Source organism: Oryzias latipes, chromosome 10 (genome assembly GCF_053564925.1).
Source record: "Oryzias latipes strain Hd-rR chromosome 10, Olatipes_Hd-rR_3.1".
In the NCBI taxonomy this organism is placed as follows: domain Eukaryota; kingdom Metazoa; phylum Chordata; class Actinopteri; order Beloniformes; family Adrianichthyidae; genus Oryzias; species Oryzias latipes.
Window position 1 is genome coordinate 8,243,549 of NC_136246.1, and position 12,400 is coordinate 8,255,948.

General features: G+C 38.8%; 1 protein-coding gene across 1 annotated transcript; it reads left to right on the forward strand.

Annotated features, from left to right (window-relative positions):
• The first annotated feature begins 917 nt into the window (after positions 1-917).
• cxcl14 (chemokine (C-X-C motif) ligand 14) lies at positions 918-9,423 on the forward strand. Its single transcript, XM_004073010.4, has 4 exons — positions 918-1,329; positions 3,045-3,150; positions 5,987-6,100; positions 8,036-9,423. Exons 1-4 carry the CDS (start codon positions 1,266-1,268, stop codon positions 8,049-8,051), a joined length of 300 nt encoding a protein of 99 aa, XP_004073058.1. The 5' UTR covers positions 918-1,265; the 3' UTR covers positions 8,052-9,423.
• The last annotated feature ends 2,977 nt before the right edge of the window (positions 9,424-12,400 follow it).

A 12,400-nucleotide genomic window follows, 5' to 3' on the forward strand; every position in this document is an offset into this window, starting at 1 on the left:
TAGTGCGTAGGGAAGGAATTCGGACACAACCATAGATGTTGCAAATTGTAGGACTTTAGAAAAAGCTTTTTTGAAGCTTTGTTTCCTAATTCGGTAACTCAATGCCTTTGAGACTTTTTAGGACCATGACAGCCCTGTTTAAAAGCTAACTAGCACTAGCCATCACACTTGCAATTATTTTAAACACATCAAAAAATGAGCAGAAAACCAGAACTTAAATGTTAAACTGACCATTCCATGCCAACTGTCTCCATCTTCTGAAAATCCAGCCTTTTCCATAATGCGCATAATTTTAACAGGAACTCCCGCCTCCGTCCTCAAACTTCACTACTATTAGTAGGACCCAACTTTTGAGGTGCTCAGATTACATTTTTTCCCAATTATTTATTTTTATAATATTAGATCATATTTTGAAAGATTTTGACTTTTAAAAATCAAACAACATTTGTGGACTGTGTTGACAGTCCACAAATGTTGCTAAAAAATAAAATAAAATAGTAGAATCTTTTTCATGGGTGGCCAGCATTTTTTTTGGGTGGCCAGTGCCACCCCTGGTCACCATGTGTTCTTGTTTGTTTATGGTAGGTTATGTTGGGAACCCTGACTAGGTTTTTTAAAGCACCCAATCAGAACCTTCTGGAGGAGTGTGCTGGAATCAGTTTGTCAGATATGACCCTACAATCAGCATTAAACGACACTCTAAATGACTGATTACAGGTTTTTGTCTAATATTTCTGCCTTAATGTTTCAAACTGGGAATCCCCCACTGCCAGTTTCCATGTTATTTTTCTAAGATTTGTCAGATTTGGGGTTTTATGGTTTAAGAAATAGGCCTAACAGAACTTTACTAAATCTCTTGCTATTCTTGAGTTGTTCCTTTGGACATGAACAACCACAAACCGGTCAGAGCAGGCGCTATCCCACCCCCGTCCTGAGTTTTTCCTCCTCTCATCCCCTCGCCGGTCTCTCGACTTCTCTCTCGGAGGCCACAAGTGTTTGATTCGCTGCCTGGTCGTGCATATTAATGAGCTGGAGGCAGCGGGCAGCTTTATAAAGCCTGACGGAGACGGAGAGAGACCCCAGCGGCTGACTGGCAGCTCATCCAAGTGCTCCAGACGCACGGACGGGTTGCGCAACCAGCGACGCAGACTGTCTTTCCTTCACTCTCATCATTTTCTCGCCTAGACTTAAAACACATCGGATTTTTTGAAAACTTTGTTTCTAAAACTCATCCCCTCCACCCCCATTTTTCCATTTGTGGAGACATGGGTCGGTGCACAGTGCTCATTATTTTGCTGGTGGTGTCCTTTTACGTCTTGAGCGCAGAAGGTAACAGACTTCATTTCAACTTTTTTCTTTTAAATGTAAACTGTTTTTGGTTAAAGCTGTGGTGATGTAACTGAATAACAAGCAGTAGGAGCATGTAGGGTTGGAAGTTCCGTCTGTTTACTGGATTTACTCAAACTTTTCAGTGTTTCTACTCACTCACTAGTTTGTGTTTACTTCACCCAAACCTGCTGCGCACACTGGTTTCTTCTAACAACACTAAACAAAATGTTTAAATGCTGAAAGTATGATTATTTTTTCAACACTTTTTATTCAAACGAGAGCAGCTGAGCAAAAATGTCCACATATGAAAGATTGGTTTGGACTGGATGTTGTGTTTCCTGTTGTTTTTTAATGTTAACTATTGTCTAAAAAAATAATAATAATAATAATAATCATCATAATAAAGTAATAAAAAAAGATGCTGAACACAACTTCCCAGAGGTAAAAATGTTTGTTCCAAAGTGCTGAAGGTGTTTATGTTGCGCTGCAGATTTAGTGGCCGGAGGTCAGGACAGATAGCAGGGTGATGGATAAGAGAAACCTTGGAGGCTGTGGGGCATCACAGACATAAAACCCCAGCAAAACCAATTTGCTGCGCCTCCGTCTTTCAGCGGTGAAGCCTGGAGAGCATGACCCGGGGATGATGATGCATTGCTTCTGAGTTGTTGGCTTACTTAATGGCAGTTCATCTCTTCTGTGCTATTTTGATAGGAAAATAGACATATAGAATGTGCTTTGTGCAGCACTTTAAATCTTTTGTTTATCGTCCCTGTAACTAAAAATCTGAAACTATGTTAAATCTATTGAAAGATCAGATAAAATAAGTTTGGGTTTCACATGGTTTTATTTTCTCCTCCTGAGTGACACAGAGGTGTCCAAACATTTAACTTACTGTCTAATAAAAATTAATAAAGGCTACAGATAAAATATAATACTATACAATACAAATGATTTATAAAGCTAAAAAACTACTTCCTCAGAACATACAAATATATGCCTTTTGATGCAAATGTGCATCAAACTACTTCGGGTCCAAACCCTTGTGCTATCCTAGGCACTTTAACATTGGAAGTTGGGTCATCTAGACCCACTAGACAGTGCTCTGAACCTTTTTTCTTCAATGATTTGTGATCTTCAATGGTGTCCATGGATTACATGAAATCTTTCCACCTTTATCCACCTTTGTCATGGTAGGGAGAACACGTCAATGGAAGGGGGGGGTCATCTAAGATAGCACAAGGGTTAAAACAACCACGTAATGGAAAATGTTTACTTAGAAAGGTAAATGACATCAAACAACCTTGTGTAAGGACAACCCAAAAAACTATGTGCATTTGTGGGGTGAGGTTGTGGAATAAAGTATCAAAAAGTTACACAAGAAAAAATGCAAACTGAAAATTCTGGGAACATATAATTTAGAAAATGAGAAGCCTAATGGGACAATGTGAGGCCTTCTTGAGGCTGTTTTGGTACCTTCACTTCTCTGTTTATGTAAATAATGTTTAAATGTGTACAAATGTAAGCATTATATGTAATTAGATGAATTAATGCATTAATTAATACATTTTTCTTCTCCCCACTCCTTTTTTGTTCATCAAGTAGATTTAAGTATTTTTTTTTTTGTATTTGAAAATATCAGGAATTTAGTCAAAAAATATGTTTGTGAAAAGTTGCAGCAGCAAACTCCAGTCTAATTTATGTTGTATTTTTTGAAGCCTACAAGTGTAGGTGCACCAGAAAAGGACCAAAGATCAGATACAAGGATGTTCAGAAGCTTGAGATCAAACCCAAACACCCCTTCTGCCAGGAAAGGATGATTTTGTGAGTCAAACTTTCTTCTTCATTGTGTCGGTTCTCCCTCTTTAATGTAAACTTAAGTATTTCTTTGCTCCATTTCCACCTGTCAACCATTTTCATGTCTTTTAATTGCTCTGCATCAGATGTTTTTTTTTTCTTTGATCCCATTAACTTACATCGTGGAGTCACAAACCCAGCACACACTTAGCAGGTTTGTACTCACAGCGCTGTATGACAGCAAGAGTATCTGACAGGTGTGCATGGAAAGCCTCCATCATCCGTGCTAAGAAGCCAGAGAGCACTTCACGGCTTGACGAGGGTTTAATTACCCGCTACAACCTAGAAGGTGGGAATTTCTCACTTGGGAAGGGGGAAGTGCAACTTTCAAGAACGCTTAACATCATATGGGCTCGTTGCGAGGTTAGACCTAACCCGAGCTGATAAATGTTTTCCCACAAGTGTGAGCAGCTAGTTCAAGGATCCGAACCTGTTGCCTTCGTCCTCTCTGCTGTCTAAGCTTCAACCCCTGGAACCACGTCTGTTTCACACAAACAGATGTTACCTTGAGTTTATAGTATCACAAATAAACAACATCATGATATCAAAATCTACTGCTCTCCTTTCTCACTTCTAAATAAACTTTAAAAAGGTGGGGTTAAAGACCCACTCTGATCATCTTTTGATCGATTTCCAAAGCATTCTCAGTGGTATTTTAATCATGAATTACCGTTTTTAGCCACAATTTAAAAAAAAAAAAAACCCGTGGACAGAGTTTCTGCAGATTGACAGTAGTTCATTTGAAGTTCATCTCAGTTATGGGTAGGACTGTTGGTGTGGAGTAGCCCTGACCCCCCTTCCCATCACCCATAACTGAGAGCTCTCTACTTACATGCTCTTCCGCTAACCCCCAACCTCACACTAGCTGTCCAACAAAAATGATGAGCAATATCAGAGCTATCCAGCCGCACAGTTTTGATCCAGATGCCAGCTCAGACGAGAAGAACAAAGACGTATGTGGATCTATTTGTCTGCAAGTGGATGCATCGGAATGGAGCGGAAGCTGCTTGCTGTAGTAGCCTCCACGTCTCAGTTTCGAGCTTTCTCAAACAGCATTTTCTTCATCTGCTTCTGATTTACAATGATTTGAATAAAAAAGAAGTACTTAGAAATGCAGTTCTAAGAAATTTAAGACATTTTTTTAAATATTTGCCCTTTCTATTAGAAGAATGCAACAAGAACATGATAAAAAAAATAATACCAAAAACACATCAAAGTGGGTCTTACAGGCTGCATCAGTGAGTAACATTTCTAAGAAAAAACACTCTGCTGCCCCCTACTGTTCTCTTCAAGCCAGACACAACAAAGAATGTTTGTGTGAAATATGTCCGTTTTGAAATATTTACTCTGTAATTCAGGCAAAATCGTACAGTTTGTAGGAGAGAGGAGGAAAATGATAAGAAAACTGAGCTTGTTTGATGAAACTGTTTTAAATGTCTTCAAATGTAAATAATTTCGACCACTTGGAACCACAGAATTAACTTATTTATTTTAAAATGTGTTTTGCTGTTGTGTTTTCTGACCATTTGCATTTGACGTGGTGTATCCGTAGAACTAGAGAGCTTCCGAAGACAGCCGCGTTTCCGAGTGTTTGACTGAAGTGTTTGTAGCATTCAGAAACATGGGAAGCACTCACAGGCCCTCCACGGCTTGTGTGTCTGTGTTGCTACCTGCCACACAGCCATCATTCAGCGCAGCTCTATTAGCATGAGATGGAGGCCACCAGCCGTTAGAGCCTGATGAAAAATGAGCCTCAGCGGGCTCCGGAAAGCCACAGAAAGAATGGGAGCGGGAGAGAAATGAGCATGAGAGTCCGCTTTCGCTTTGGCATTCTGAGCAGCAACTCCAGAAGCACAAACACAGACAAGGAGCCCCCAAATGTTTCTCCTTGCTCCCTTTTGTCTTCTGTCTTTTTCAGTCGTTAACATTTCATCCCCACCCCTGCCTCTGTTCCTTCCATAATTTTTAGAGCTGGTGGCTTCCCTTAGATACCTAGGAGAATGAGAATGAGCTGGAATTCACACAGCAATTAGGTTAACCCCCCCCTGCTGAGCAGATATGAGTCCATGGGCCTGCATGCACAAGCAGGTTTTTTAGGGTCCGTTTCCTCAATAACAAAGCACAAATGGCTATCAAACCGAAGCTAACTAGTCAAACGCAGTGACAAGTGAATGGGCAGGAAAGCAGATGCAGAAGTCTTTAATCAAATCATTAGAGGGACTGGCTGTGAGAGGGGAGCCTTTCCTGCAGCCATTTAGCATGCACGGTCCGCTGAGGCTTTGAGCGTGTCAGTAGATGAAGAGGCCCCCCCTCTTCTCTTTTCTCCTGCCTGTTTGAAATGAATATGCCACATGCAGGCAGATTGTCTCTGTCCTCACCTCAAACGCAGGGTTTACAGACAGACCCTTGATTCATCAGGCTCCCATGTCACATTTTTCTGTGGCAGCTCCGTGATGTTGCCAAAAGAAGTAGACCCAGCTGCGCAAGCCGCTCTTTTGAAATGTGAGCGCTTTCTTATTTTTTCATGGTGGGAATTTGTTTATTAGCTGCACTGAAGTATGGCATCCAAAGCACATCAGCTATACTGCAACAGGAACAGCCGTCATAGAGAAAGCCTGGCAGGTTTTGACATGTTCATAGGGGTTTTAACTCCAGGAAAATTCCTGTGGTCACAGGGTTTTGTGGGAGAAGGTTTAGGGTGACGACTGAAAAGCTTTGTACGTCTGATGGATTCATACTGGGCTGTTTTTTCTCTCCTCTTCAGCTTTGACTGAACTGCTGTGTGTCCTCTGATCCTTTTCAGCGTGACAATGGAGAACGTGTCTCGGTTTAAGGGCCAGGAATATTGTCTCCATCCCAAACTTCAGAGCACCAAGAATCTGGTTAAATGGTTCCGGATTTGGAAGGACAAGCACAGGTAAACATCCTGTGGCCTCCATAGAAATGTCCGATTTTACATTTGTAGTAATTTAACTTATTTAATAATGCATGTCTGAGGAAAAGTTTTTTTTTAATAAAAATAATAATGGATTAGATGTAATCTGTGCTTTTCCAGATGCTCAAAGTTCTTACTATGTGTCCATTATTCATTCATACTTGGTGATGGTAACTACTGATGCCACAGCTGCCCTGGGGCAGACTGACAGAGGCGTGGCTGCCAGTTCGCGCCTACAGCCCCTCTGACCATCACCGGGACATTCACACACATTCATACACCAGTGGAGCCACACTGGAGGCAGGGGGGGGTGAAGTGTCTTGCCCAAGGACACAGCAACGGTTCACTGGGGGGAGCGGGGATCAAACTGCCGACCCTTTAATCATTGGCCGACCTGCTCAACCTGTTTGCAAAAGTCTGTTTGTTTGCAGTAGCTATCATACTGGAAAACAAATGATGTGGTCCCTTTATATAACTCCCCAATGGCATGTTGTTGTTTTAAATATTTTATCTTCAAAAATGATATTATTAAAGTGACATTACATCACGTTCCCACTGTTAAACCATGAATAAACACTTCACTATTGCTATTTTGGTCAACAGTTTCCTTCCCTGAAGGGGGCAAATATGAAATAATTTAAATGAGCCAGACCGGTGTCAGAACATGTTGAAGTGCGTAGCTAACAAGTTTGAAGCAAAAACATATATTTATATTTTTGCTAAACATAGTAGAGGATGAATGTGGCCTTTTTAAAAACCCAACTGGAAAAGATTATGCCAAATTTTCGATATATTCCTTGGTACTACAGACCCGCGTTATTATGTCAAAGATGCTTTAGAATCTTTGAATGGGTTTGATAAAAAGTTGGTTTGAATATCTATGTCCAGTTTTAAGCTGCAATGCTGATGCCACAGTATGACTCAGTGAGCTATTTTTGTGGATTTTATGCAACATAGCCATGATGCACACACAAAGCTATCGTTCTCACATACTGCAAATTCCAGATGCGTCAAGTTCTATTATTAATGTCATGAACGCTGCATTAAACATTTCCAAACTGTCTTATTTCTACACACTTACAATGACATAACCTACTGTAGGTCAGAAGAGTAACATATGAATGGATTCTAAAATAAAAACTCTAGCTGGTTTGGAAATATTTCAAAAAATGAATTTATTATGCTGTTAATCTTTGTAGTTTGTTCTAATAGTTGCCTATCAAATTTGAAAAACTGGGAATCATCTTTTTATACTTTCATGGAAATGATTATTTAACGTTTACATAAAAATGTGTTGCTAAATAAATTGTTATTTCTGCTATTTTTCTTCAAATCATGTTTATCTTCTAGTTTGACTGTCTAACTTCAATAAACTGAGCAACAGAAGAATCCTTTTTTTTAAAACTATCTATGCATTTTATGTCATTATTGTTTTCTGTATATGTGAGACGGTTAACAGAATGCCAACAATATTTTTTTAAACTTTTTTTTTTATTAGAAAATAATTAATGTGTCATATGTGGACACTTTTTGCAGAGTGCCAAATTCAGTTGGTTTTATGGCAAACCATTCAGCCTGCATTGTTTTGAACTCTTATACATTTACTGTAAATGCCAATGAGTTATTTAGTGGAAATTTCATTTTAATCAATACTTGTAATTTCTTCATGTTTCCTGAAAGCAGCGACCCTTACTGTCAACTTTATTTTCTTTTTTTATTTACCGTCGACATTTTAGAAATGAGCTACACAGTGTCACAAAGGAGTCTTGGCTTATAACATAATTTAGCCAGTCGCAATAAGAAATCAGACAGTTTTTAGAACGTGAAGGGGTTCATGATTCATGATTTTTTGACAAAAGTCTGCAGGCCGGACTTTGGACATGCCTGAATTAATGCAATTCTGTTTTTGTCTTGCAGGGTGTATGAAGCCTAAAACATGGTCTACGCAGAACACATGGATCAAACAAGATTTTAAAAAAGGACAGGATCCTCACCAGGACTTTTTTGATGAAGAACTAAGTTCATCTGCAGTGAAGTCACACTTCTCCTCCTCTGGCTCAAGTTTACTCAAGAATGCAGAGTTCTGCCTAATGTGTACATAATCTGGTGGGCTTGTTTTAGTAGGTTTTTAGCTACATCACTTACTTTTCTTGTCTTTGCAAGTGTAGCTAATTCTGTGAGGTAGTGGGAGAGACAGCGCCATCTGTCTGTGAACAGTAGGGCTCATCTAAAGGGATTATTCCCACAAAGCAATAGATGAGTTTACTGTCCGCATTTCGGAGATTGTGAGGTCATAGATGAAATGCAGTGATAAATCAATGTCCACGTCTTCAGTGGGTTCAACATACATGTCGCCGTTGATCACACAGGTCATTCACAGCTGTGTGTGTGTTTGACAATTACATGTTTTCTAAAGAAAAGCACAAAGTCACACACCCAACTAAAAATCCTCTCCTGTACCAGCAGATAAGACGGGTAATAAGCAGTTCAAGTAAAAGCTGTTACATCAGAGTATGCATGTGTCTTACAGATGATAAAATTCTTTTAACTGCATTGTTTTTATATTTTCCATATATATATTTTTTCCATTATTTAACAAGCTGAACAGTCTGATTAAATGAAATGACAACATAATGGCAACAACACCACACGTCTCTATACTTTTTGAAACTTTGATTTTTGAGTTTCAACACAGTTTGTGTTGACAGCTCAGAAAGAAAACTTTATTTTTTTAATAGCAAATCATTCTGTTGTTAGAAAGTAAAAGCACTGTAGAATTAAGACGCAGATGGTTGTGATAATATACGTATTCCATCTATAAGGGATTTGATCTGACAAGAAAGGTCACAATAATGTCAGCCTAATGTCTAATGTTTTTCTCTTTTTTTTTTGCAAAAATAATACATTTGCAGAGAAACATCTGATTTGTGACAACTGAGATCAACACAGAGCTAACTCTCATTTGATCATCTAATGTAGTTTTCTTTTTGTTTTAATGCATTCTTTATATTCCACTTAAACAATGTTTGTGTGTCTGCATGTACACATCTGCACATATGGTAAAATTTAAAGCATTCTTCATTTTTATGTTCCATGGATGTGTGTATGATCATTTTCGAGTGCAGTGATATGTTAATGACAGTAAGTCGATATTTACACTTTAGTGTCATGGTTACGTCAGTCTCAATTACGTCAGGTTTTTTTTTTTTTTGAGATTGAGGATTTGGAGTCGCCACCAAAAACAAACGTAGATATTTCATCAAGTGTAAAAATGATAAACACGGTAATAAACTGTCTATAGTGCATCTTTTGTTTGATTTACTGCATAAGGAAACAGCTGTGAATAATGCCAACGTGGTGCAGTGGAAGAGCGGTCAACCTCTAATAGGAATACTGCAGCTTTGGGAAGGGACCAAACCAGTGTCCTTGGACAAGACACTGATCTCCAGATTGCTCCTGGTGGTTGTAGGTTGGTGCCAGTGTTTGGCCACCGAGCCATCAACAGTGTGTGCATGTGAGTGTGCATGGGGGAATAGGACAGAGACTGTATTAAGCCTTCTAAAAAGGTAGTAAAATCTAAGAAAGTATAGGCTAGGGATGTAACAATTATTTGATTAATCAATTCAATTTTATTTGTATAGCCCAAATTCAACAACAGTCGTCTCAATGGGCTTCGTACTGGTAATTGTAAGGTAAACATACAATCATAAAGGATCATAAATGCATAGAATTCAATAGGATAATAGTAAAACTAAACAGACTAAACTAAACTGGACATCCCTGCCCTTCGGGGTAAGGAAACCTCCTAAAAAAACTGATTCCGGAAAAAACGAAGAAACCTCAGGGGTGTCCACATGAAGGAAGGATCCTCCCCCAGGACGGACAGGCAATGTACCAGAACTCATAGAGAAGAATTAACTTATCTAACCCTACAACTACATATTTAGAGTCCAGCGGACGAGCTTCATCCAGATGTAGCTGGGGGACGGCTGGGGGCGCGAGACGAGCCGAAGACCGGATTCACAGACAGAGGTAGGAGCAGTGGTATATACGAGCCAGAGACGAAGTACTCCATGGTGGGGAGTGGGAAAAGAGGGACAGCACCTGAATTGCACTGCATCAAACAGAGGGAACTAAATGATGAATAATGATCAAGAATAGAGAAGAGAAGGAGAGTAAAAGTAGATGAGAATAGAGGACAAACCCCAGTGCACCATAGTTACCCCAGCTTCAAACTTCTAGCAGCTACTAAAAACTAATTGTTATTGTTACGTTTAATTTAAACAAATTAACATTAAGTTAAATAATCTCTGAATAATAGCTAGTCTGACAATAAGCCTGTCCAAAGAGGAATGTTTTAAGTCTAACTTTGAATGTAGAAACTGAATCGGCCTCTCTTACATGAGCTGGGAGTTTATTCCATAAGACAGGGCCTTGGTGGCTAAACGCTCTACCTCCAACCGTACTTTTACTAATTCTAGGAACCACAAGCAGTCCTGCATTTTGGGAGCGAAGTGTTCTGTTTGGGTGGTAAGGGACTATGAAGTCTTTGATATAGGACGGGGCCATACCATGTTAGGCCTTATAGGTTAGCAGGAGGATTTTGAACTTGATTCTGGAATAAACTGGGAGCCAGTGAAGTGAAACTAACACAGGAGTGATGTGATCTCTTCTGCTAGTTCCTGCTAACAATCTAGCTGCTGCGTTCTGAACAAGCTGGAGACTTCTTAAGGAACTCTTAGGACACGCTAACAAAGAGTTACAGTAATCCAGCCTAGACGTTACAAATGCATGGATGAGTTTTTCAGCATCACTTTTGGAAAGTATATTTCTGATCTTAGCAATATTCCGCAGGAGAAAAAAGGCAGTTCTACACACCTGAGATATGTGAGCCTTAAATGATAATTCCTGGTCTATTACTGGGATCAAAACAGATTGATCTGTCTGAGGCAGAATCGAATTGACCAATACCATTAAAAATCATTTAAAAAGAAGATAAATTGATAATTGAATTGATATTGGAAAATACCATTTGGATTGAGACATGGTGGGTTTATTTTACTATAACGTAAAAACAACCAAGTAGATCACACAACACACACGTGATGTCAGCAGAAACTGATCAGTCCATCGTCACAGTCCAATGTGTGGAAACACTTTGAATTTAGCAAAGTCATGTGACCATCCAGTGTCTAGAATGTTCTAAGAATGTTCTTTTTGGATTCTTTGGGTGTGGGAAAACAACAGTGGACTGAACTTTAGGAAACTAAAATGTGAATGGATTTGACATTCATTCTAGTGTACTTGTTTGTTTGGACACATATTTAATTTATACTTGATGATCTGGAAGAAAATACAAGGAATCTGGAAAACTTCACTGTTCAGTAGCAGCTATTTCTCTCTGAGTCCCACTGGTTGAAGTTCTGGACAAAGATGTCCTGGATCCATTTTAGGTCAGTGAATTGGGCCGAATTCGATAGTTTAAAATGAACAAAAACCAAAAGCGAATCAAATTGGCAACCACAAATGTCGAATCAAATCAAATATATATTTTAGAATAACCGTTGCACCCCTAGTATACGCCAATTACCAACAATGAAGGAGTGTCAAACTGAAATCTGCTAAGAAAGAGCAATCCACTAGGTGGCAATAAAGACTGCCTCATTTTTCTTGCAGTCAGTTGATTGTGAAGTTATAACAAGATGATATCAAAAAGGTTTTCGAATCCACTGCAAACATAACAAATAACCTTAAACACACCGTAAAACAGCCTAAGTGGAAAGAAACCAAGAGAGAAACTTTAACAAAATTAAAAACAATACTTATTCAATGAGCCTAAGCAATGTCAAGTTGAAAATGACGTTTTTGAGTTTTTTAAGTGTGTTTGCACTATGAAGTTGAGTGAATGTGATGTAACTATGAACTCACAGTGTTATGCTTACTATAAACCACACCCCTTTACTATAAAAAAAGGTATTGTGAAAAAATCTATATATATTATTTATTATTTCTACAAATGCTGTCCTAATAGTTGTGTTGACAGTGCTATTAAGATGAAAATATGATTAATTTCTAAATTTCTTAGCAAAATTGTAGCTCATTTTGCACGTAGCATGTGCAAAGGCACCAGACATTAAAATGTGGACATTAGGGTGGTCCTTCCAGAGGGTTACATTTTTTCAAATTAATATTTTTTCAGCTCCAACCCCTGAAATTTGTTGGAATAGCTGAAAAAACTCTCCTTGTAATTTTTTTTTTCCAATTCCAACAACATCTACCCCT

Coding starts and splice junctions, on each gene's coding strand:
- cxcl14 (XM_004073010.4), top strand. CDS start 1,266: ATGGGTCGGTGCACAGTGCTCATTATTTTGCTGGTGGTGTCCTTTTAC. Junction 1,330..3,044: donor TTACGTCTTGAGCGCAGAAG/GTAACAGACTTC, acceptor TATTTTTTGAAG/CCTACAAGTGTAGGTGCACC. Junction 3,151..5,986: donor TGCCAGGAAAGGATGATTTT/GTGAGTCAAACT, acceptor GATCCTTTTCAG/CGTGACAATGGAGAACGTGT.